Consider the following 27,556-nt stretch of genomic DNA (forward strand, 5'->3'; position numbering starts at 1 on the left):
GACCTTGACAAATGGATGTTGTTCTCACATTTTGTTTTTTTAAAGTGATTTCAGAAGAAACAACAGAATACATTGTTTATACATGTAACAAAAACAAATAATCATAAAACAAGATCTTCTTACAAAAACATATCAAAATGAATTACCCAACAACATTAAGTTATAGGTGACATTTCTGAGGTACTAAATTTAGGTTTAACAGAGTTGACATTAAGTTATAGGTGACATTTCTGAGGTACTAAATTTAGGTTTAACAGAGTTGACATTAAGTTATAGGTGACATTTCTGAGGTACTAAATTTATGTTTAACAGAGTTGACATTAAGTTATAGGTGACATTTCTGAGGTACTAAATTTAGGTTTAACAGAGTTGACATTAAGTTATAGGTGACTTATCTGAGGTACAAAAATTAGGTTCAATAGAGTTGATATTCATGTTAATTTCAATAAATGAACATATAAAACTTACATAATTTTCTAAATAAATTTTAAATGAACTACACATGAATCAGGAAGAAGCCAAAGGAAATTTCTTAAATCTTAAATGTAATAAAGTTATTTCCCTCTACCAGTATGCCCCTTCTGATACATGTACGGTGAAGGTACTTTGTTCTTTGGAAAAATTGAGGTATTTCATGGATTCATGAATTTGTAAAATTCTTTAAAAATTAAAATTTTTAATTGAAATTTTACATTTTGTAAATGAAATTAAAAACCATTAAAAGTACCACATAAACAATACTTCTTACTAAAGTACAAAGCAAGGTTTGCAAAAACTACAGACATCACAGAACCTAACAAAAAGTCACAAAATTAACATGCTCCTTGCAATCATTGAAAATCACATACTGTAAAACTAAACCATGAAATTTTTGGCATAATGTGAAAATCAATCTAATTAAAATAAGACCTATCAATTGCTCCATTCAGTCACTGCAATTAAACTGTTGTGAAAATTTTCATTGAAGAACATTATAATAAAATGTAGAACAATTGGGAATTTAAAACTGTGCGAAAAGCAGACTGATTGCAGAAATTGTGAAAAAAAAGGCAGGGAGAATTCCTTGATTTACAGTACATTATATACATATAAGCAGACAACAACACTGCACTGACTTTACATAAAACTGATATATGAATAAGGGTTAGGCCTGCAGGGAAAATGCATTTTCTTTAGTATGAGGAAAACTTCATGTACCATAGTTTTTTCATCAGTTCAGCGCACTAATTGTTTTAAACTGATAAACGGAAGAAAAAAAAAAAAAAACATTTCAGCATGAAAAGCAATTGATTTGATTTGAAGCTGATGACATCTTGGCCAAGACAAATTAATATTTGTGACACCAAAACTAAAAAATTATACTGCATATGGTCAAATAAAACAGTTGCAGTATGAAATACCCTACAATGAACATATGCAAGAACAAAAGACATCCCCCATATAAATAATGAAATAGTTACTCCTAATCTGTATCTTTGCCTGTACAGCACATTAAAATATTAGCCTTTGTTTTGATACAGTCTATTAAAAATATAATTGAATCAAAGAGATGATTTCATTGCCATGGCAACTTTTGAATGAGTTTGTCGTCCTAAGGCATTAGATATAAACTGTCCAGCTTCAATGAGTTTCTGAATATCAACACCCTGAAAAGAGAAAAAAAAACGTTATTTCCTCAACAAACAAAAAGCATTTTTTTAAAATGAAATTACCAGTACATGTTGATCATTGTTTCTTCAATCAGTTATTAACTGATTCATAAAATTTTCAGTGACATATTTTTGTGAAACACCGCACAACAAATACAATGTCAAACCAAGTTGTTCCCCTTTAAATATGACATTAGGGATATCCAGTAGGAATAACCATGTCTGTCAGCCTGTTCACAATTTTCATGCATTTTCTACTGTAAATCTTTCCTATCCAATGGTATTTGATCCAACTTTTATTGATTGATTGAAAGTAGTTTAATGTTATATCACCCCCATCACATTGTCAAGGGAGAGAAATGAACATGAACAGATGGATTATATAAGTAAAGTACTACAGCTTGATTGTGAATGGAGGACATTTAGGATCATGAACCACTAATTAGGAGCTTTTCAGTTCATTTTTGTTACTTTTTTTTTAATAACTACAGCAAAGCTGCAAATTTTACAAACAAAGCAAGGATGTCTGTCAAAATGATCACAACAAAGGATATGATGTAATGTTATATTGATTTTGATAAACAGTTTGTCAGAAAATACATAAGGCAACACTTTGCCCTATGCATTTTATCATGGAAGTGAACACAGTTTATTCAGATTTCAAATTTTTTCTCAATTTGCAGGCAATTAAAGATTACCAACAATCTATTTCATATTAACGAAAAAAATTCAAGATTTTGCATCTCATAACATTTTTTATTTTCATTTTGATAAACAGTATAAAAATGACAGAATTTATTCTACAATGTTTGTGAAGGAGGTGATTAAGAATTTTTTAAATCATTTAGTTGATTTAGTGTGTAAGTACATTGGCTTCTGTTTAATTTAGTTTAAACATATCATATTGTCAGTACAACAATTGCACAAGCACAAGTAGTAAGACTTAGGTCTAGTGGGAGGGAAGCAGGGATGAAGTACCCCTAGTCCACCCCATCCTATATGTACTAACAAAATACATTTTTTTAAAAAATCAACATTAACACATACTGTTTTAATGGCTAAGCCATGCATTAAGTAGACAACATCCTCTGTTGATACATTTCCACTGGCTCCCTTAGCATAGGGACAGCCCCCTAGTCCTGCTACTGAGCTGTCCACAACTGATATACCCATCTGTCAAATTAAACATATAGTGTATACATTGTAAAGAATAATTAGATATATCATCCCCATTACAGAAACTCAAAATGAACTGGTGCCATTTTCAATACAAACAAAGGTTGACCTCTCAGTGGTTCAATAGTTCATGAGGTAAAAACTCTTCCCTACATTATACAAATGTGGCCTACCTTACAACCATTGAACATCTGTGTGGTCTTTTGGACACAGCCATAAGGCATGTAAAGGTGAATAGCTGTCAAACGTGATTACCTTAACTTTGAAATTTTACCAACCTACCTAGGTATTAGGGTAGCTTGTATTTTATATGACAATAAATTACTTGTTATGACTGGTCAGCATTATTCATTCAATTCATAATTATTATAGGCAGATTTAGCCCACCCATTTTTGAATCATTTAGTGTATTTTGTTAATTGGCAAAATGTACATGTATCTGAATTGCCGTTACTAATGTATGAAAGGGTCCTTCCAACCATACCTGAAGTGCAGCAAATATATTGGCTAGAGCTTGTCCATATGTGTCGTGACAGTGAACAGCTAATTTCTCTATTGGTACAACTTTTGACACACAAGATAGCAGAGTCTTCATTTTACCAGGAGTTCCAACACCTATGGTATCGCCTAAGGATATCTCATAACAACCCATATCCAATAATCTCTTTGATACCTGGAATTTAAGGTAAGGCCATTCAAAATATATTTTTTGGTTGTCAGGTAATTTTTCATTTCAATCAGTGAGGGACGAAAAGAAGAAGGGAATTCTTTTTACCTTTTTTTGCCATAAAAAAGTAATGAGGGGGCTTTTTAAGTAGAAGTGTTTGTAAGAATCATGCAAATTCTGTAATATTTGATATGCCCCCAAAAATGCTACACACTTTTACTTTTATCATAAAGTTGCATTATAAGCCTATATGATGAAATGTATAATTAATAATACCAATCTGTCTGTTTTTAGGAAATAATTCATGTCAAAAATCCAATATTTTCCATTGTATTTCAGTGTCATTTACTGTGTTATCTCCCTTAATTTTGAATTCTACAATACATTCTTTATAATTTTTATCTCCTTAGAACAAGGGTTATAAGAAAAACCACATGTTACTTTCTGTTTACTATACCATTTTAAACAAAATATCGAAAATAAAATTATGTAGGTTTTCCAATCATGCATCATATTTTGCATGAATCTTAGTGCGAGTACTACTTAAACTATTTATTGTTGGAAAAATAATGAGGGAGGTTCTTTTTTTGTTTCTATTAAATTGATTCAGCAATAATCAACTGGAGATGGGGTGGCCTTGAAAAATATGAGGGAAGCCTAAGAATCAATAGGGATTATGAAACTTTTTCAAGCTGGCATTAACTACACATTACATTTACACATGTGTTAATAAATGATAATGTACAGTGAAATGTCTCTAAACCAGACCCTCAAATAACCAGACTTCCCTTCAAACCGACCATTTTTAAAAGTCCTGTCCGATAAACCTTCCAGCCTGTTCAAGTGTTTTGTCTTCAATAGACCGGACACCTCAAAAAAACATACATTGGCTGTTATTTCATAGTTTTAGTAACATAATTCAAGTTAAAACAACCTCTCAATTTCAGCCAACCGGTTATGGTTCATCAGTCATAAAGGTAGTTTACTAAATCAGAATGAATGATTAGTTACCATCAATGGCCACTTGATCTTTAATACACATTCTTTCTATAAACTGTGAACATTATTTTTTCACAGTTCTGTTTGATTTGAGTCAAACCATTTACAAATGATGCAAGTTTTAATATGTAATAAAAAGGCCCAAAGTCTTGAACTGGCATCAAACATGTCTCCACAAGCAAACTGACAACATGTAGAGTCATAAAACACATAAATGGAGACAACTCTTAGAATGCATTGCTATTTTTTATAAAACCAGCCACCCCTATAAACTGGCCATTCCGTCTTGTCCCAGTGGTGTTGGGTTTGGAAAGGTTTTTTTTTTTATCAGGTAGTTCACAGATTCTTTTGATTAAAAATTTACCTGATAAAAACTCACCATCATCAAGTTCCAATATACAAATGCATATAATTTACAGTAAAAAAAAAATTTGTTTATTTTTTTCATTCAAATGTTTATGCACAGATAAACAAGGCTACTTCCAAATTCTGTCAAAATGATCAATACTCAAATTCCCTTTATATAAGATCTATATGATCTCAGTCTGTGTAGCTTATCACTAGTATAAACATGTATCAACCAAACAAACCATGCTTAAGTTAATACTATTTTCATTGTAATTGAACACATCTTTCCCAATTTTATATTAAATAAGGGTAACACCAAAATTACATAACACCAATCCAATACATAATCAAGTCAAGTCCAAAATAAATCTGGCAAAATAGATATCAGCCTGCCCTGTGGTATGAGGATTTCTTTGTCCAATGGGTGGCCTTGACACTTTCATCCCGGTGGGGTTGTGGTCTCCTTGACATATACACCATACCTATTCTCATTATATTAAACCACAGGAGTAGCTGGAACCGCAATGGTCCTGACTTGGTACAGGCATTTCCAACAAAATGGTGGATTAAATCTAGGTTTTTCAAAGAGCCAAACCTCAATCTTACATTGTGGCATAAATATATTGGTGGTGATCAAGATTAAACAATAATTCAGTAACATTCTATCATATCATGTCATATCTGTTAATGTTTTCCTCAAATGATATCATAATTCTCAACATTAAATAACAGACATCTTACCCATGAAACCTTTTCTGGATCTACTTCTCCCTCATATGGACATCCAAGAACACATGATACATATCTATAACATAGAATTATGATGGAGACAAAATATACATGATATAGAAGCAATGCCAACAGAAAAAAGGATTTTCATGTACATACCAGTGACTGGTATGTCATGAAAATCAGATTTGTTGTCTTTATTTATAAAAAGTATAGACTTTCAAAAGAATTTCCTTAGAATAAGTGATAATTCATATCCTATTGATCTAATTATGACCTCTTCTTTCTTTGATTTAACTTTACCAGGACTGAATACAATATATCTGCCAAAAACAGGCTACCAGTGCCATAAAACTTGAAAAATTACGTATGTCTGAGAAAATTCTTAATTGTTAGTGATGTCATCAAATTCAAAGACTTTGATTGGTGTTACAATGGAAGTTAAGGATATTCTTAGACTTGAGAATTTTTTCTAGTTTTGTGGCGCTGCGCCAAGAACTGCTTACTAATACTTCACAGAACCTTAGTGAGGTTATGTTGTTAATTTTTTAGTATTTACTTTTATTTTTGGTGTTTTTATGCTTGACTTTTTCATTCTTTATAGTCCTTTTGGCGTTCCTGTCACCATTCTGTCAATGGCTTTTCCCTCGTCAAATTACTGACAAATGTTGACTCAGAATCAATACTGTACATACATGTTTACTGTACATACATGTTTACTGATTTTTACCATGTTAAATAAAGACAAAAAACAAATTTCACTGCTATTCCAAAAAAGTTTGTAATTATGTTGAAGTCAACTGAGGTCAACAGGCATAAGGTCAGAGAAGTTGCTAAAGGGGCAAGTGAAAAACATTTATTAGATTATTTCTAAAAATGTTTCAGAATGAGAAATTGATAAGGAAGTATTTGAAATGTTTTTTTTTCTGTCAAAGAAATATTTCCATCCTACTTTAATTAAGGAATGTTTCTAACTTTTTAACAGGTTATACGAAATATAAACTTGTTTGTGGCAGTTTACAATAAATAGCGAAAAATTAGAAATTTCCTTATAATTTTATTTCTAATATGTGACAGGACATATATTTAGAATTGATTCAAAAACATTATTTCGCTTAGGATTATTTGAATTGCAGAGTGTGGACCAATCAACATTAATGATGTTATAGTACCAAGCCAGCTTATAAAAAATATCATGGTTTGCTCAAAGAGAACCAACCAATCAGAAAGCTTGATACAAGTCTAACTAAATTATTTGGTCTTATAATCATGAATTCCAAAGTCTTTCACTTGTAAACCAGTTCCTAAATTCATGTAGAATGGCAATTTTGAGATTGATCTGTAAGTATACAATACCTACCCTCTAACTGGTGTACCTGTCTTTTTAGCCTCCTCCATTACAGCTTCAAACCTACTCAAACTTTCTTCTATACTACAGTTTATATTCTTTCTGAAAAAAAAAATCACTGCTTATATTAAAACATATAAAAGCCACTCGTCCCTATAATATTGTGTATGTAAATTTGTCTAAAAGAGGGCCTAATTTTTTTTTTTAAATGACTGGAAATTCCATGTAAAATAAAAGAAAAGCTTCCAATGTTCCCCACGTACTTAAAAAGGTGCAGAAAACTTTAAATTCACTGAAATTTTTTAAGTCCAAAGGCCATAACTTCTGTAAAAATCATTCAACCATAACCAAAGTCAAACTTAATCTCTAGCTTCTCATAGTAAGACTACATACAGAAGATAAAATCAATTGGGATCAGGACAAAAGCCCCCAGGACATAAACCCCCAGACGAAAGCCCCCCAAGAGAAATTTTTTTTATCAATTATGAATAATATTTCTACTAAAAGTGTAAAATTTAAATTGAATTTCTAAATTGTTAACATTTTAACTTTTTGTTTCTTTTTGAGACAATATTTTATCAATAAAATGGTAACAGTTGTCAAATATACACTCTTTAAAAAGGAAATTCATTTAAAAACAGTCATTTTTTTTCTTTTTTAAAAGGTGTATTACTGGCAGCTTTCCTCATTTCATTGGTTCTGGTAATAAGAAATACAATATCAAATATAAAATAAGTATACACTTAAAAAAATACACAGAAACTGAACCATTTTGATACAAACAAAAACTTCCTAAATACACTAAACAGAATTAGAAATTACACAAAAAAGACAAACAAAAATAAATGCAATACCAATATAAAAGGAACACACAACAAAAGAAAGACTAATAAAAAAAAAATAATAAAAAAAAAATAAATATATATATTTTTATATTAACATTCAGCTTATGGGGGGTTTTATCCAGGGGGCTTTTGTCTGCTGGGGCTATTGTCCGGGAGGCTTATGTCCTAGACCCAATCAATTGATAACAGCATTACAAAAAAAAAAGTGCGGAAACGGATGGACGCCCAGCATTTCCATTTCCCCTCGCGACACGTCACAGGGGACATTTATTTTTATATGCAATTCAATATAAGGAGAATGTATATGGATAATATATCAAAGACACAACAACCCCACCAGGAAGAAAAATGTCAGTTCAAGGCCAATCATGGGTCTTCGATGAAAGACGATGAAACTCTCATACCACTGGGCAGGCTGCTGCTTGTATTCCATTTAATTTCAAGTTATCTCAAGTTTCAAGATTTTTGCTACAAACAGTCAGGCATATGGTAATGTGTCACTTGGAAAATGTCATATACATGTACTACTATCAGAATTTTTCCATGGACTGAAACTAAAACTGATATCAAAACAAATAAGACACATCTTTGCAACTCAATATATACCAGAATGTAACTCACTTGCTAAAAGATTCTGAAGCAGCACCAAATATAGCAACTTCATCCACTCTTGCCTCTACCTGTAACAGATGTAAATGGAATGATTCACTTTATAGCACATGAAGGCAACAGTTTGTCATACAACATGGAGAAAACAGTTGTTAAAAAACAAAACATACTGCACATTGTTGAGAATGCATCTATTATTCTAATTAAAATGAAACATCAAATAAAAAATTCAATCACTTTGTCATCTAGGGGAGATATTTTTGTAATTTTTTTTCAATTTTCATAGTAAATTGACTGATATTCAATGACAACATATAATTTGTTATAATTTTAATAACTTAGAAGCCGTACTGCACTGCGTCTCTGCACTTTTCTAATATTTATTCCTGAAGATTCATCTAGGTAAGGCAATTCAATTTTTTTAATTAAAAAAACTTTAAAAAAGATGACAAAATATAAGGGCCAGCATTTTCAGAAATGTATGGAAAGATTTCTTTTTTTTTAATATGAAATATTGATCTAAGCTTTCAGTGTTTTATAATTATTATTTTTTTTTAGTTTAAATCTTATAGAAGCTTACATGTAATACTCACAATCTATCATAGACCTATCTTTATACTTACAGCAGAATGAAAGCCTTTAACATTTGGGGCTAAGGCTGTATATTTTACACCGGTTTGACGATTAATCCCTTGCATCACTTCAGAATGGTCAGCCATCTGATAAATCAATATATTAAAATGCACCAATTAAACAGCTAATTTAACCACTTTCTTTCAATTCATGATTGCCAGCTATTGCTGAAGAGGAATATTTTTTATTTGGATATTTAATCTGCAGTCTATTCATTGAAATGGTTCACCCATACAAAGTTAGTGACAACAATGTGTGCCAGCAGACAAAGCAGCTCACAACATAGTTACAATATACTACTGTTATATTTCAAAGACAAATAACCCCTAATCTACTTATTGTACAATACGTCTGATAATCTAAGGATGAAAATTCAGAATAATGGACTTCAAAAACAAGGTATTATTTAAATTTGGAATTATTTTGGAATTAAGAAAATCAGAAAAAAATCTTTTATAGAGCTTACACCTGCTAAGGGGGTTAGTCCTGACTTCATGACTAAGGGGGGTTAGTAAGTTTTCCTTGCCTTTTGTTATCCAACTAACCTTACCCATTAGCCATGCTGGCATGACTAACCCCCTTAGTAAGGGCTAGGTTTACCAATTATTTCTTTGGTCATTTTCTAAATTCCAAAATAATTAAATTAGAATTATACCTTGTTTTTGATAATTGTAATTTTATATTGTTATTCAAGACCAATGTGAATTTTTTTTTGTATGTAGAGAAATATCAATAATGAAATGGAATTATTTGAATTACAGCCAAGTCACACTTTTTTGCAAAATTAAGATATTTCTGTAATTTTGAAATCCACATCTACATGTACCAGTATATATAAATGTGACTTTGCTAAATAATTATAATGCAGAATAACGTTTTGAATGTTATGAATGTCCTGACAACATGGACTCAGTATAGTTCTTTTGGTTTCCACTCTAATACAGTGGTAATTCATTTATATACCTTTACCACTGATTATTGAGTATACTAATATACCTGTGGAACCCATTTTGGAGAAACAAAACTGGTAACTTCAATTACTGACAATCCTGTCTCAGACAGTTTGTTGATAAACTCTATCTTTGTTTGGGCAGGAACAATTGACTGAAATATATATAATAGTAGAAAACTTATGAAATTAATAATTTAACTCATCAAGATCTTTAACATAGATCTGTGCAGCTGTCATTATGTTTATAGTAGTCAACACATATTTGCAATATACAGTTAAACCTGCCTACATTGAACTTCCAAGAGGGAGTAAAATTGTGGTCACACAAGACAGGTGATTTTTATACACAAGGTAATTTTACAAAGAATGCACTACATAGGGATATATTAACCATAGTATTTTAAAAGGAGTTACTGCTGTAAACAGGTGATCACTGAGACAGGTTCACACACTATGTAAAAGACTATGATTAAAACATCCACACCACAAACATACATTGACTTTACAAACAGATTTTCTAGCAGAATCCACAAAAAGTGCAATTATGCAATATTGGTAAGTATAGCCAAGGTAGTATATTCCCATCCCTCTTTCTAAGTTTTTGTAAGGGAAAGACCATTTGATTATGAGGGGGCTGGCAAGATTTCTGGGATAAGAATATTTATTTTTGAAATTTTGCAGGCTAGAAAATGCATGTATTTTCAACCACAGCGGGCAAGATTATTTATTTCCATTTCATATTATGAAGTATCTAGACTAAGGTCCGAAAATTTATTTATTTCTAGGAGGTTAAAGCCAGAAATTGAGAATATTTATTTCAAAAAATTGCCAGGCCCTAACCCCCTCTCAGAAACAAATGGTCGTCCTCTAATGTCTTTTACCTTTTCATTTTGTAATCCATCTCTAGGTCCAACTTCTACAATCTTAACAAAGGATGGCAAACCAGTGAACTGAAACTTAAAGCACAAATAAGACTTCTTTATTGTCATTAAAACGCCTGTACCAGATCAATTGACTGAATATAGTTTAATAACCATCAGGAGATACATATTAAGATATCCTTCCTACATTTCATAGTTTTTAATGGCCTATCTAATTAAAATTTAATCTTTAAGGCAGCACATTTAACAATAACTGCCTTCTATGTTCACAAAGAAGGTGACTATGAATGGAGAGTACCTTTTAGATTCTCTTAGACCTATTAGCATGATTAGGCAAACAAGATAGTAAATCATGTTAAGCTAGTGTGATAATGGCCAGTTTTTTACGTATTCATTTCAATCCCAGACCTGACCTCACATACTAATGGGATGTAACTCAATCAGAACTACTCTAAATTAAGTGCCACCCTTGTTTTACACAGAAACCTTTGTAAACATGTACACTTCCATCCTCCCAAGTCAGGGTTTTGAGTCCTCCCTCACTCCCTCAAACCCCTGACATCATTCATTCATATTTAGCAGGTATCACCCGGCCAATTCTGATTGGTTGCTTCTCCGGGTGCAAAGCACCAATGAAAATTGATTTGCTAAGAAATGTCTGTGGAAAGGTAAACAATGATATGAGTAACTGATAGTTGTAAGATGTCACAAAGGATTAAATATGACCAAAAAATGATAACTGCAGATTCTGTTTAGAGTCTTTAGTGAAAAAAAAATGAAGTTCTGTGTATGTAGCCATTTTGTAAGTTATATTGAAGAGTGATTTGATCGGATTTTGGATCCGGGTTAAATTTAGGTTTCTCACTAGATGGCGCTGGATGATACCCGCTAAATATGAATGAGTGATGTCAGGGGTTTGAGGGAGTGAGGGTGAACTCAAAACCCTGACTTGGGAGGATGGTACACTTCATGTACATTTAAATAGATAGGAAAGGAATATCAGGGTAAGACATAGTAGCCTGCCCGCCAGGTGCCAACCAAGACTGGCTATTTTTTGGCAGGGCTGGCTAATTTTAGAAAAAAAATATATAGCCATATAGTAAATAATTAAACTGAAAAATTTTACTCCGGACTGGCCAGAATTTGAGTGGGTTTTCTACTCTGAATCTGGAAACAATCAGGAGACAATAATCTGACAGACAGACCAAAAGCATTTACCACCTCCTTGTGCTTGTGTGGTATTAATAAAAGCATTTGATCACCTCCCTGTGTTTGTTTGGTATTAATGTCAGATTGATTAAAAAACAAAAACAAGCAAACGTTGTGATTATCTTGGACTAGTCAACTTAAGCATTCTGATCACACCACATTGACACATTATTTCTAGAACTGGGTGAATAGTCCAACATTGGTCTAGACAAATTGCACCTCTTCTCCTTTCTTAAATGAGTAGAATTTACCATTTCAAGTTGTGTTCTTCAATTCGCAATACCATTATTTATTATCAATATTTAGCAGGAAGGATATTAGATTTCAGTTTTATAGACATTTCTATACAGAAAATATAAATACACAGCGTTTAAAGTAAGAAAAGATGAATCAGTTAGTAGAAAATGTGAAATCAAGGTTCATACTGCCGCTTGTGAATATTGCCTAAAGGCTTTTTCCAACGTCCTTCTTGACACAAAACGTCGCACTGCCATTCTGAGAAGTGAATGAGCTTACGTGCCGAAATTTGACCTCAGTTGTATTTTGTTGAAAAATTCAAGATTAACAAATGATATTGTAGTTTTAAAATTTTTAATAATTAAAAATTGGATTAAATTCAATCATGAATTACTTTAACTTTTGAGTTTTAATTAAAACATCGGCAAAAGAATTCCGGAGGTGCGGAGTTGTAACATGGTGTCCTCCATTTGCCACGTTGGGTAATCGGTTTTGATTAGGTTTACGAGCGTTTTAGACAGGAACAGAGGTGCATAATATATTTCATACAATTATATTGACTGAAGATTTCATTTTGCGCCAATTTTGTCATGTTTGGTGGACTTTATTATAATTTCTATCAAGTAAACCAAAACTTTCCTAAGACCTCATCCTTGTTTATTTTTGTTCAGCACCCATATCAAATTACTGGTGTTTTAGTTTACACATCCAAATTTAATGCAAGATGAACATCATGTGTGTTAAATATTATTATGAGGAAGGCATTAGCTTTCAGTTCGAGGGATGCAGAAAGCTTCCCTTTTAGTTTTAATTTAGGTCTGAACTAACTGGAGGAAACTTGATGCTGACTAACATTTACCATTTTTCTAATTTTTTTTTGGCATTTTGCCTTATTTGATTTAGAACATTCAAGATAGATATGTGGGAGCCGGTAAAACAGGCATTCTAAATATTAGTAATATTATCAATCAAAAATTTCTAGGGTTTGACATAAATTGGCATTGCAGGAATTTATCATGATCTCTTCAACCTGAAAATGTCAGTGTTGTTCACAGGGTCACGTCCATGATGATTTGACCATTATATTGTCTTAACAAGATAAACTAAACTATTTCCCAATTGGTAGTTGAAGAGTAGGATGTGGCATAATTTAAAATATTACACAGAATAATCGTTTATGATTTATCATTTTCTTGCCTCTTCTATAAAACTAATAATATTAACTACAATTTCAAGGTTCTGTATGCAGTGTTTATACCAAATTTCTCAATATAAGAAAGTGATGCATTTTTTCCCATTAAAATGGATGAGGTAGTTTTGAAATATCACTGTTTTCTTTACATTTACATTGTACAATATATATATATATATCAATAAATTTCATTTAAAATCAGCAAGGTATACTATTGCAATCCAACTTCATTGCCATATTTTTTTTAACAAAAATAGACCTTACTAGATGCCATTTTGGTATGTAAACAAATAATGGTTTGTCTTCTTTGTCCATAAAACTCATTTATTTCACACATTGATCAGCTTGAAAACTTTCGTTTCATTGAAATAAGTGAAATTATTTACTTGATTTTTTTTATGGAAATTTAAAGAATAATATATCTTACCCAAAAATTACAAAAAAATATTTGGCACTGGTCAGGCAAGTCTACTTCCCTTCAGTAAATGATAAAAATTAACTTAATTTTCCAGTTTCAATTTTTAAAAGATTAAAGAAATATTTTTTCCCTTTAATGTGTTAGTCATGATCATGATGATAGGAATTTGCACTGAAACAAGACCAAATTCCGGGTTTGACTTCAACTTTTTTAGCTAGGTAGCCAAAAGGACTTTCTGATCAGTTAATTAGGTAGTCCTCAAAATAATCTTGTGGCCCTGTCATATGGTATACATGTAGCAAGATTTTAAGAATTAATTAAGGTAGCCCAAAGGACTACCCGTGAAAATTTCTGGGTAGTCCTCTCACAAAATAGGGTGGCACAGGACTACTGGTCTACTGTTAGTGTCGAATCCTGAAAAATTTGTGGTTATGTTTAATGTAATTGAAATGACCTTCTTTAACAATGATCATCTGAATATAGCTGAAATATTACTGCTCAGACGTTTAACCCTAACAAATAAACAAACAAACTTTAACAATGAATGAGCTACATGGTGTGTATTCAAGCTCAGCTAGTACATGATCTGTCTGCATGTGTGTGGACAGATGTATTTAATGTTAACACAGCATGTATTGTAATCCTAGGTTTACGAATATGATCCAACTATTAGTTGGGCATCTTTATGTTGTCTATATAATATGATACATGTACATGTATGTTAGTACTTTTACTTGTAAAACGTAAGTTAAATATAAAATTCTAGGAAATAGTGCCAATAAATGTAGTGATTGGGAAATATGGGGTAGGCCTATTGAAGCTGAAAATGGACCATTTAAGACCAGGATTTTATTAAGTCATTAAGATTGTTAAAAAAGGCCTATTATAAGATTGTATATTTGCCAAAAATGCTGAGTGAAAATGAGCCAATTGAGAAAAAACCTCTCCTGGCCTCGTTAAAAATGTTGTTGAGTCCTTTCCTAAACGACCCCTTAGGCCTAACTGTAGTAATGAGAATAGGAAAGAAAATTGTACACAGTGCAATTTTAATAATGGCATTTTTTTTATATTTACAGAGTGTGTTTCCAGTATTGACAAACGAGAATGTCAACCAAAACACCTGCAGAATCTGTCAGTGAGCTGGGAGCAGGTAAAGTGACTTATAATTATCTTAACACTTATATATTAACCATCTGTTAACATTAATTGGGTCTGAATATTGAATATTGATACATGTAATTGTATGTAAAAATTCATTGTGATGCATTTACATTTTCTTGTTGTTATTGACAAAAATGTAAGATTTTAAAAAGCACCACGTAATCAGAAATATGGAAATCTGCTTTCTGCAGGAAAGTATGGCATAAAAATAAACTTTCTGAAACATTTCTTAACGATTTTTTCTTACCACTGATAATTGGAAATGGGAATTTTAGAGCCCTGAAGAGTAATTCAAATATGGCAATCAGACATATCTTTCATTATAACTCATTGACTTCCAAGATTTCAACAACTATAGAAGCCATTATTAAAGAATTAAATTATATTGTTTTTTTTTCTGCTTGATGTGGGTAAGATAGCAGGATTTAAGAAAGGAAAAGAAAGACCCGGTTTGACCTTATTTTAAAAGAAATGTGTAAAAATAAAATTGTGGCAATAATATGTCTGTTTAAGCTTACCCAATCAACTCTGTTTTTAGCATCACCCTAGTCCATTTTATCAAGTAATAGTGAAAGAATATGTAACTTGATGGAATAAAAAAAAAATGGTAAAAAAAACACACACACAACAAACACTGATAAGACACACCTTTGTTACAGATTGCTGAGTACTGATAACTTAATTTTCATAACTTCTTATTTTTTTAGAGATCAACAAGGGAGCTATACGTCAGATAGTTTGGGAATACATTGAGAAGAATGACCTTGTGGAATTTCCTCGACCTTGCTATCGAAGAATCCCTAATGTCAAGGTAGGTGCATTAATAATAGTAGAATATTTCTTGTTCAGTACAAAAAGACCCCAATCAATGGAACATTACAAATTGATATGGTTGAAGTTGTGTTGAAACACATATTTCAGATGTGCACCTCCTATCATAGGAAAAAAATGACAATTTGAATTCTTATCTCTTGAATTTAGCCATTTGTGATACACACAGTTAAGGTGTAATAATGTAATTTCCAGACTAGCTGGAAAACTGTGCATAGTGTTGATGAATTATATATTAAAGAATTAGATATGTGATGATAAATATACGACAGTGATGCTGGTCTAAACATGTTATTATTCATGATTATTAATAGGGTGCTGCCACTGCTGCGGAAAAGATGGTCACTTTAGATGAGTTTAAGAAAGCTCAGACTGTCAAGATTAACCCTGACAAGCCACAGGAAAATGCAAGGTTTCTTACTATAGAGGTATGTTGTTGACTAATTATATATATACTAAACAGAATTTCACACACTTGATTGTAGTAATGACAAATATGTTGTTATGTGTTTTTTGTTTTTTTTTTTTTACCTTTTTAAGAAAGAATATTTTTCAGGGATACTTTTATACATGATTTTATTTCCAGTACAAAATTGATTCAGTTAGAAAAAGTACACTACAAATAATACTATCTTCGTAGTACTCATAATTTAGAGGAAGAATTTCCTTACATTCCTATTTTTCCTTTTATTTCTCAATTGAAATCTCATTTAAGAGTAATTATTTGACTGGAATTCACAAGTAAAAAAACTACAGAAAGCATCTGTTCTCTGCATAGTATGTTCTTTACATTATTGAGAAAAAGTTCTGATGTTATTGTTGGGAAAAATTGCAAAAAGTTTGAAAATGCAATAGTTTTATAAATTGTAAAAAGGATTGGATTATCACCACAAAAGTTATGGCCATTTTTAAGTTGTTTTATCTCCAATTTTTTTCAATATGGCAGGGTATCATATGATGTCCCATTAGATGCCCTTTTGTTTACATTAAGGGTGTACAGTATTTTTACATGTTCATTTGTTACATTTTTTCTCAGGCGAACAAGACTCTACTAGTACCCACACCAAGACTTCGTTCTGGACTATTCAATAAGATAGTACCACCAGAGGGATGTAATAAAGATATTCTGAGGATTTGTGCCACCACTCAGGTTGGTATGCTTCTAAATGTGGTAAAATAGTAGAGAAAAGTGATAAATGATATACTATGAGCCTCTTAGAAAAATCAGCAAGATGGCAGGAAAAGGGGTTTATGGCATGTTAATGTGTGATATTCAGTAACTGTACCATAAACAGTTTCAATCATTCCTAAAATGTTCATTTCTTCAAGATAGCTTCAGGTAGCACCTGTCTCATATTATTAGAGATAAGGGAAACATCTACATGTATTAAGGGTTATTTTGAAAGAGGTCATTCTATTTCACAAAAGGGGTAGATGTTAGGCCAGACATAATGATGCACGTGTTTGATGTTCCCCTACATACAGGGTTTGACACTAACTACATTTGTTTGATGGTCAAACTGAAACAGGAAAGGGCTACTTCAGAGGTAAAACAGGTTGTCCACAGATGGTTATGACAGTTCTTTTCTTAGATCAAAAGGCAAAATTAAGATTCCATGAAAAATATTTTAAGTAGTCCTCTCCAAAATTAGGGTGGCACAGGACTTCCATACTACTGTAAGTGTCAATCCCTGACTTAGAACTTAGAACATTGGAAAGTAGGAAAAAAATAGAAACATACACCTGAAGCCTATTTTGATCACTGAAAACAAGGATTATAAGAGAATTAAATCAAGGAAGAAAATAATAAAAAATTATTTGATACAGCGGATACATTTTTTTACCCCCACAAGTTTGGGGTATATAGGTTTCATGCCATCTCCGTTTGTCTGTCCGAAATATTTTCTTAGCAGCTTGCAGCATTGTTATATAACTTTGTGGCATGTTATATAACCACTTGGTGATGTGCATACTGTTAGAAATTTATGTTTGGACAAAAGTTGTAGTTGAAACTTCGGTGTTTTTTCAGCAAAACTTATTCTGTGGCATCGTCCGCAACTCCTCCCTAACGACATGCAGGATTGTAATGAAACTTAATGGAGTGTTAGATTATCCAATTGGAATTTGCATATTGTCAGAAATCTATGTTTAAAGTCAATTTGCACACTGTCATTGTTTTGTCAAAAAATAATTAGCACTGATTTATTACCCATAAATTGTGTCCAATATGAACCATGTGCCCATATTGGTCCCCTAATGTACAGGGTTCAGCAGGCTGTAGGGGTATTAGTCCTGTTAGGGACAATGTCTAGTTTAAGTAGGGGCCATTCAAGAGGAGTGAGATAACAGCAAAGAAGTTGTAATTTAGTCTGTGTTATAAATGTAATACAACATTTTGTAGGGTGTAAGAGAGTATAGTGAACCTTTAGGGTTGGAAGCTAAAGTCAAATGTGACCTGGTTGTCATAGGATCAGTTGCTGTAACAAAATCAGGTTAGTAACTTCCTGAATATTAAAGGAGATGTGACACAAAAATTTTATTTTTTAACCATTTATATACATAAAAACTAGAGTATGTTAAGATATGAGTTAAACAAACATTTTCTCATTAGGTTAGTGCTAAATAAAGTTAGAAAGATTTATTTGTGTTATCACAACGACCTAATTAATATGCATAAATGAAAACTGGAAGTAACACCCTTTTACCATATATGGAAGTGCTATGTCATTGGTTCTCAATCTCCATTTGGGTGCATTGAAAATGTATACACATGCCTGAAAAAATTCATAATTCTTCAAAAATAGCTTGTATATATAATGCAGAGTGGTCCAATGATCTGTGTATGAGTCTGATAATCGTGTTTTGAAAGTAAGAAGACTAAAGTTCTTCTCGTTTTCTGTCAACTTTTCATTTTCATTAGGCATACATCCTTACGTGGCGAAAACCCAACTACTTTGCACACTGTTTTTAGGACTTGTACAAGAGGGTGCAAATAAAATAACAACACTCTTTGTATTGTTCTTTCTTTGCTGCTGGGTTATATTAATTAACAAGCCCGGTAGACTTAATTATGGCCAAGAGAAAGTGTTGGCAGCTTCTTTTATCTTTACATAGTTCAGTGCCTTGTGACACATGTATCGGTGTAAGACTTCGATAATTGAAATCAAATTGCAATACTTTTGTCTTACGAATTTTGAAATAAGACAATTTACATGGAGAATTTGACAAAATACACAATTTATAAAAGACGACCCTAGTGTAAGGGAGCTTTTCTGGTACTCACATTTTTTTATTTTTTTTATAGGTCTTTTAAAATATTTAATTTTAGCAAAACAGATTTGGAACACGAGGAAGCTTCAGCACAAAATCTCTATGGGTTCTCAAATAGAATAATCAAAAACCAATAAAAAATAAACATGTTCATATTATCCTGTAGCTGTACTTGCGGTGTACTGTTAAAACTTGTCAGGAGTAACATTCCATAGGAAGGGTGAAATCAATATTTTCCTTGAAGATTGAGATCGGAACAGTTTAAATCTTAGAATGTGAATTTAATTTACTTTATGTAAAAGTGAACTTTTTATATTATGTTCATTATTTCATTATGTTCTGTCACGTTTGATTGAACACCAAACATGACAGAACATAATGAAATATTTCTATGTAGTCTTTGAAAAGAAGTGGTGTCGTCTATCTGTGGGGTCTAGTCTTCACACATGTAAAAGTTTAATATTTCTGTCATTGTTTATCATTTTCTTCTCGAAGTTGTTTAAATTGATTCAACTGTAAACTATTCTCTGGCAAACCAAAACTTTCAATGTTTTCACTCTCCTTTGAAGAAATCCCGTAAAAAGTGCAGAAGCCCCACACATTTCAACCACTTGATCTATGAATCGAGAACCAATGACGTAGCACAATCACATGACCACATGGCTAATTAAAATTTGTATGGCTTGGGTCATCGTTGACTTAGAATCAATTAAATTTCAATTAAACGATGTAAGTGACTACAAGGGACGTTTTGATTATAAATATTTTCTATGTAATAAATCAAATAAACCAACAATTGAAAAAATAATTTTTTGTGTCATGTCTCCTTTAAATGCTTGATCATTGAATCAGGGCTCTAATGTTTTACATTTTATATCTCTTGCTGTTCATTCATCTGTTTCAACAATTATCAGAAAAGTTCATTAGTATTTGCACAAAAATATCTCGAAATTAAAGAAAATGAATCAATAGAATTATAAGAAAAGTTGAGTAATCTGTATATACATGTGTACTTATCTATGCATTCTGTTTCCATAGAAGTTTCATCAATTTTGATTGGGTTCTGTCTTTATAATCATTGACAGATATCTTAAACTCAGCAATTTTTTTTTATTTGGTGACTGCATCACATACTTTAGTATAGCTGTTTATCAAAATACATGTCCCTGTTTTTTTTTTCAGGTTTGAGGATTGGAAAGGGTGAGGGATTTGCTGACATGGAATATGCTATGATGAGAAGTATGGGAGCAGTCGATGAGAACACTATTATCATCACAACAGTTCATGATTGTCAGGTTATGGACTTTCCTGATAACCTGATAGAGGATCATGATGTTGTAGTGGATTATATTGTCACACCATCAGAAATTATCAAGTGTAATAGAACCAGGTCAAAGCCTACTGGTATAATTTGGTCTAAAATTACACCTGACAAACTTCGCCGTGTGCCTATTCTCAGAAAACTGATGAAAATGGAAGAGGCTAATGGGAAGGATGTTACCTTAAAAGATGGTGCAGCCCCTCCAGAAATTAAAACTGAAGATGAAGGTGAAGAATCTGACAGACAGAATCGTAGACGTCCTTTTAATCGTAGATTTAGAAGGAAGCCTTTCAATCGCAGAAACCGTAGAGAAAGAAACAGTGAAAATGAAACTGAGGGTAGAGGAGAAGGCAAAGATGAAAGTGAGGCTAAAAGTGGAGATGAGGAGAACCAGCGTCAGAGACGTCCTCAAAGACGCAGGCGATTTAGGCGTAGAAGAAATACAAGTGAAAATAAAGAAAATGAAGAGCCTAGAAGTGGTGATGACAGAAGAAACCGTAGGAGTTTTGGGGAATCAGAAAATGATGAGGGAAAGAGTGGTGATGAAGATAAATCTAGGAGACGTCGCCGACCTCCTCCCAGACGTTTCAGAAGAAACAACAGAAGAAGTGAGGGAGAGGAAGGTGGTGAGGACCAAGGTCAAGGTCAATCCCCAAGACGCAGGAGAGGTCCACCAAGAGTGCCTATACCAACAATTTTTGTTGGAAGTGTGCAAAGGTCTGTAAGAATTAGTGAACTGAAATCCAAAATACGTGAGAAAAATGTTAATCCTTTGAGGGTTATTTGGAATGGTGCCAAATGTTATGCTCTACTTCAATTTCCAAAAATGAATGAAATGGAGGAGGCCTTTGACACTTTGAATGGTTTTGAGATGAATGGCCGAAAACTGAAAATTGAGATCTCCAATCGGGTCAAACAGTTCATGGATGAACAGCACGGTCAAGGTGAAGGTCATGCTCAGGTTGCTCAAGATGACCAGCCTGAGAATTAAAGAAGTAACAGAATACAGTGAAATGATGTTATTCTGGATTTGGTGCAAATGACTTGTGTTGTATGTCAGAAACAATGTGTTTATCTGTTTGTTAATTGTTATGGATTAAGGGTTGTTAAAACTTTGGCCTTAAAAGAATTTTCAGCTTGTTGCAAAGTTTATTGTGATATTCAGCTGTTTAAAATGTTAAACCTTTATAAATAAGTTTTTGTTATATCGAGAATTTTATTACTGGTTGATTCAGGTCCCAAAATAATTTAGCATTATTTTGTATAATAGTCTTTCCCACAGGGAAAATGCATTTAATCTGTCTCAGACATGGGAAGAAAAGTTATATTGATACATGTACCATTTGAATAGGTATATGTAAGTAAAGCATCTTTTCATTGATAAATTAAGTGGTTCAAGTTCTTTTTTAATAAATTCTTGAAAGTTGACTGATTGACAGTAAGAATTATTTATAATATCAATTAGTTGTGATTAAGTTTATTTTTTTCAATTATTTAGTTGTATAATGGTATGAAACTTGTGTGGTTGATGATGAAATTTCCTGACAGTACCTCTTTATAAGGTTCACAAACATTCAACTTTTTATGTTGTAGAAATTGTAGGATGAACTGTGTATTTTTTATTTTTATTTTATACATTAAATCTAAATGACAGTGTTTTCAATATTTAAAGACAACCCGCAGCATTGACTGACAGTCACTGGCTATTTAATGGTTAAGGATAATGTTATTTTGACATTTCACAAGAAAAATGGAATGGTCTAAATACAATATATGTTTAGTTTGACTGGTTATTTATATCTATTACTTAGGAGAAGGAAATAAAAAGTTTTGACAGTGTCATTCCTTTATTTCATATGAAAATTGTCACTTATTTAATTTAGACTTGTATCCCTTACAAGAATTGACATGTAAAATGTTGTTTGTGTTACCTTACATTAATATGCTGTTAATGCATTGGTATATGATAAGCTGAACATTATGTTTGTTTAGAAGTAAATAACCACACCCCCTCCAAATTACATCTATGGTACAGAAATATAAATACAAAGTAATTAAATTCTTGCTATTATTTGTTTATAGGTTTATTCTTTGTTTTATTTTATTAAAAAGATTTTTTTTTATGTTTGAAGTATTTTTCATTTCAATGAAAAACTTTCAGTGTACTTCCTCCAGATAAAAATGATTTAGTTTTAGATTTGTCAGGAATTATCATTTTAGATAAAAAGTTAGAATTGATTTACACTTTGATTTGACTAGGTCACATAACTGTATTTGGTTTCTGAAGTTTAAAAAGCTTGATGCATTTATTTACAAAATACTGTTTTACTTTAAGTATACGTCAGGTGTTTTGTCTCTTGTATTGTTATAAAGGTGAAGGTCATTTCAAAGCAAAATCAGTTTTGCCTTAGTTAGTTCAAGGAAGGTGAAGGCCATCATAAATGCTTGAAATGTTTGTTTGTTTATGTTATATTTAAGAGGTGGGGGTTGTATCATAGCAACGATAATACTGCCATTATCATTTAAGGTAAGGCATTAATGCAACTTGATGTATTCTGAACAAGTTTGTCTTTTCATTTTCCATGCAGAAATGTTTTACATGTTCTTGTCCATGGCTTGTTGGGCAAGAATATAAGAAAAGTGAATCGTAGGCAGTTTTGATAGTGATTTTAGAAAGAAACGCTTTTGTGGTTTTGCAGTAATTTCAATAATATATTTGTTCCAATAACAGCTACTGGAATATGATAAATGATTCCACAGTAAAATTTCTGAAAACAATGAATGCAACATATCTGTTACTAATTGTACTCTCAAGCACCTGTACCAGTTAAAAGTATTTTTGGGTATTAATTTTTGTGTTAACTTAGTTTTTTAATTTCATGAATTCTGAAAGATAAAATTTAATCTACTTAAGGTGTTTATTTATATAGTAATAAATGATAGAGTTTGATGTAAAGTTATCTTTTTATAATCCTGCGCAATGATTCTCTATACATGGATTTACCTCTTCTCTAAGTTGCATCAATTTGACATGAACAGTATGATTCCAAACCAGATATACCTGATTCGATTTAAATATACTGAAAAATTGTAGCTGCGTTCACTACAAAGAAAATTTCTGGAGGTTTTGAATTAATTTGTCAACCATGATTCCTTTAATTGATATACTGGTTTTGTTAATTTCATGTTAAAGAGGTCGAAGTTTTAATAAAAAAATTTAAAACTCATTTTTCAAGAATTTACAAATACTAATGAGAATTAGTTCATTAAGGGTAGTTCATGTTTACAGAGCATACAGTGGTGAGAGAGATAGAGTTTGTCTCCCTTTGATTTAACGATTATTGCCTGATCAACTGCATCAGGAAGTTGAGTTGGCAGTAATGAGGGAGATTTAAACATACTATTAGGAATAGTTCAAATACATGTACATGGTACCTGTGAAATTGATCAATAGGTGATTTTTTTTGTTTTGTCTTCCTCTCAGTTTTCAGTTAATTAACTAGGTCAGGTCATCAGGTGAGTGTCATTTAATCAAAGGCAGATCAACTCTGTCCTCTGAATATAATCATTGTATGTGCTGTAAAAGGTTCTTGCGCAGGTTATTTAAGCTTCAGTGTTGTCATTTTTCATATTTTGTCCATGACTGTTAATTGTGTGTGTACATTTTTTGATGATTGAGTGCATTTTTTCATCCCTTTTTAATATTTTTTGTTCCTCATATATTTATCATTTTATGAGTTATTTTTGTCCCAGACTGTAAATGACTGGAAATGATTTTATTTTGATGTCAGTTTTCTGTAGCATTTATTAAATCTAGAATAGGTTCTGTGGGATCTTTTACTGAATATAGTCATATTTGATTAGTGAGTTTATTTGTAATATATTGTACCAGTACTTTCCAAATTAATTTCATGTGAAATAATCTAAAAAAAGTCAAATGAAATTCTTTTATTTTGGTACACTTTGTATGACAGTATTGATGCTAACTTTATAATACTACTAACTACATGTGTGTATTACTGTTTCATATAAATGACAAATTTACTGGGTTTTTGAAAATACTCTACTCATAAATTATCTTCTGTGATGAATTTTGAAAGTTTCAAGTAGTGGGTCATAAAGCATTTTCTACTCATATTTATCACGAGTTTTATGTTCAAACCACATGTATAAATGATTTTCATTTAGATAATGCTTTATATGGAAGGCTGTATTAGTTATAACTTTAGAAAAGTAGAACTTGTGTATATAGGAGAGTATTATTTTCAGAAGACTTAATTACAAGAAAAATTTAAGCACTGTTAATGTATATTTTTGTAGCCAGATAGGCACATAAAGGTTAAAGGTCATTCAGTAGAAACAATTCTGAGCAGAGTTCTTTTTTTTTGTAAATATTAAAACCTTGATTCTGTGTTGTAACACCCAACATTTTTTACCTGTATCTTTTACCTTGTATTTAATACTCTATGAATTGTAAATCCCTTTAAAGAATACATGTATTTTAAAACATATCAATCTCATTTACAGTGTACAAAGTGATTATGTTCAGGAGATAGATTTGGTTTTACCTTGGTTACCTGGTGACCTTCTGTAGGTAGTTAACTGGACACTATGAAGAAAATTTAAACTTTCTATTATATTCCATTGGTATTAAAATCAATGTCTGGTAGAAAATTTAAATCTCCTTTCTGAATCTCCATTTAAATACCAAATGCAAACTGTCTTTTAAACAACTCTTTCCCTGAACATTATCATTATATGTTTAATAAATGGTAATTACTATACTGAATTTTTCTGATATGTAGAATTTTGTATTTGTTTTTTTTTCATGCAGATTTTAACTAATTTCCTTTTCTATCTGGTGCATTATAATAAAGAAGTTTGTATCTTGGTCTTGGTACCCATAACTTTTTTCTCTCTTTTTCTTTCTTTCTAAGTTCTGTCATTTAATTGTAGGAAAATTGATTATATATTTAATTTTCTTGTTTTTCCATTTATTTTACACAGAATTTGTTATTGTGTAAACACGTTATATTTGTACTTTCTTAATTTCACTATTTTGACATAGTCCCTTTAATTCTGTAGTGTCTTTTGAAATGCCCCATTTACTTATATTCTTGATTTTAGTGCTTAGGGCATTACATGATTCAGTATACGGTCTGCTCAGAATTATATAGTCATAATGGGAGATTTGCTCGTTATTATTCTATTTAATTAAAAACAGTTGTGATGTTATGTTTTGTTCATTTTTAGCCTATTTGGGACTTACTACATAACCCATTTGCCTTCTCACCATTACAGAAGATGGATATTTAAAAGGAAAAATAGGTTTGTTTCCTTTGCTTTTTATACCACAAATATTTTGTAACCGTATAATGGTATGGCATTGTCGTCTGTAGACAATTGGTTTTTGTGCTTGAATATTACGGGGTTGATCTTTATTAAATTTTACGAAGTTTCAATTCACAAAAGGAAGTTTGTTAATGATTTTGGGGGTTGTGGCCCCAACGGTTTTGAAGTAGAGGCCAAATAGGGACATACAACAAGCATTTCATAGAATTTAAGTATACAAATGTATAACTCCAGTAAAAGGATGGGAATATCTATGATACTGTTCTACAATATTCTATACCATAATGGTTAGACTTGGATTCTTTTTAGGGGTAAAAAGTTTCAGGAATTAATGGCCAGATACATCGTAACGTGCAATTTACTGATGTCCAAAAAACAACTAGATTATTTGTGAATGAAACTACTGAAAATACATTACAATTTGCCACACCACTGAAGGAAGACGGCTTGATTTTGGGGGTTAAGACTTGAACCTTGTATGAATTAGGAGTCAAAAAGGGCCTAAGTAAGCATTTTTCTTTTGTCTGGACAATAACTTAAAAGTGAATGGATCTCATATAAACTTAACTAAATGGTGCCATACTACAAAAGGAAGACTAGGTTGTAACTTGTGCAAATTAAGAAACAGGGCCAGAAACAAGAATTTTTACGATTTCTGGACGAATTTTTAAGTGAAAGGGAATGGATCACTTTGAAATTGTAACAGTGCAATACATTTCGATTTTTATTGTTCACATTGAAATAAATTCGGTAATTTCATTCTCAGGCTTTCTCCCACAAAAACGTCACAACTTTAATTTTATGTTGAAAAATTGATGTTTAATAAGGAAAATCTATGTAATAAATAGTATAATCAATTGGTTATCGTGAATAACCAAAATATGATCACTCCTACCAAGAATGCTTGCAGATTTAACTCCTGATAATATTATTGTTATTCACTCAAACCAATTAATTATCCTATTATTATTTATTGACAAAAATGACAGAGTGAAAAAAAAAAACAACAATGATAGTAAGGAGTTCGTCACAATTCCCTTGTATCCCCTGTAAACGAAGATGGTAAATAGGTCTGTCTGCAACTATTTTCTTCACAGCTTGCAGCATTGTTAATTAATTTGGATGTAATATACCCACACGGAGATGTGCATACTGTCAGTAATTTAAGTTCGGGCTAAAATTGTAGAAATGATGGCAGATTGATTTTTTTCTGCAAATCTTGGTCTGCAACTCCTCAACAACCTGCAGGATTGCTTTGAAACTTGGTGGTGTGTTAAATTACCATATTTAGATGTGCATATTGTCAAGAATTTCTGTTTGGGCAAAAGTTGTAGATATGACGGCTGTTGGACTTCTGCGTTTTTCAACAAATCCTGGGTCTGATCTCAACCATGTGCAGGATTGTTATGAAACTTGGTGGCATGTTAAATTACCATATTGGGATGTGCATATTGTCAGGAATTTATGTTTGGGCAAAAATTGTAGAAATGACTGCTGTTGACTTAGGTGTTCTTCAGCAAATCTTGGGTCTGATGTCCACAACTCCTCAATGACTTGTTGAATTATTATGCACTCAGTGGAGTGTTAGATTACCATAGCAATGTGTGCATATTGTCAGGAATTTTTGTTAAAAAGTAAATTTGCAGTCATGCTTGGTTACTGTGTTATCAACAAAAAAAATTTTTCTGATTCCTGTTTGGAGTTGGGTCTATTGGAATGGCAGCAAAAT

General features: G+C 31.8%; 2 protein-coding genes across 2 annotated transcripts; one reads left to right on the forward strand and one right to left on the reverse strand.

Annotated features, from left to right (window-relative positions):
* Positions 1–61: 61 nt before the first annotated feature.
* LOC148598624 (hydroxymethylglutaryl-CoA lyase, mitochondrial-like) lies at positions 62–12,576 on the reverse strand. Its single transcript, XM_088559901.1, has 10 exons — positions 12,471–12,576; positions 10,837–10,911; positions 10,000–10,107; positions 8,994–9,089; positions 8,383–8,441; positions 6,929–7,018; positions 5,581–5,644; positions 3,310–3,498; positions 2,697–2,822; positions 62–1,646 (listed from the first exon to the last, which is right to left on the reverse strand). The coding sequence occupies exons 1-10, from the start codon at positions 12,537–12,539 to the stop codon at positions 1,542–1,544; spliced, it is 981 nt and encodes a 326-aa protein (XP_088416027.1). The 5' UTR covers positions 12,540–12,576; the 3' UTR covers positions 62–1,541.
* A 154-nt stretch (positions 12,577–12,730) lies between these two features.
* On the forward strand, positions 12,731–25,710 carry LOC148598625 (uncharacterized). The gene is made up of 7 exons (XM_088560394.1): positions 12,731–12,811; positions 14,969–15,042; positions 15,761–15,864; positions 16,199–16,312; positions 16,921–17,034; positions 18,286–18,376; positions 20,337–25,710. The coding sequence occupies exons 2-7, from the start codon at positions 14,997–14,999 to the stop codon at positions 21,464–21,466; spliced, it is 1,599 nt and encodes a 532-aa protein (XP_088416520.1). The 5' UTR covers positions 12,731–12,811; positions 14,969–14,996; the 3' UTR covers positions 21,467–25,710.
* Positions 25,711–27,556: the final 1,846 nt, after the last annotated feature.

The sequence above is a fragment of the Perna viridis genome, chromosome 14 (genome assembly GCF_037379345.1).
Source record: "Perna viridis isolate PV_CMFRI_1.1 ecotype Kerala chromosome 14, ASM3737934v1, whole genome shotgun sequence".
Lineage (NCBI taxonomy): Eukaryota > Metazoa > Mollusca > Bivalvia > Mytilida > Mytilidae > Perna > Perna viridis.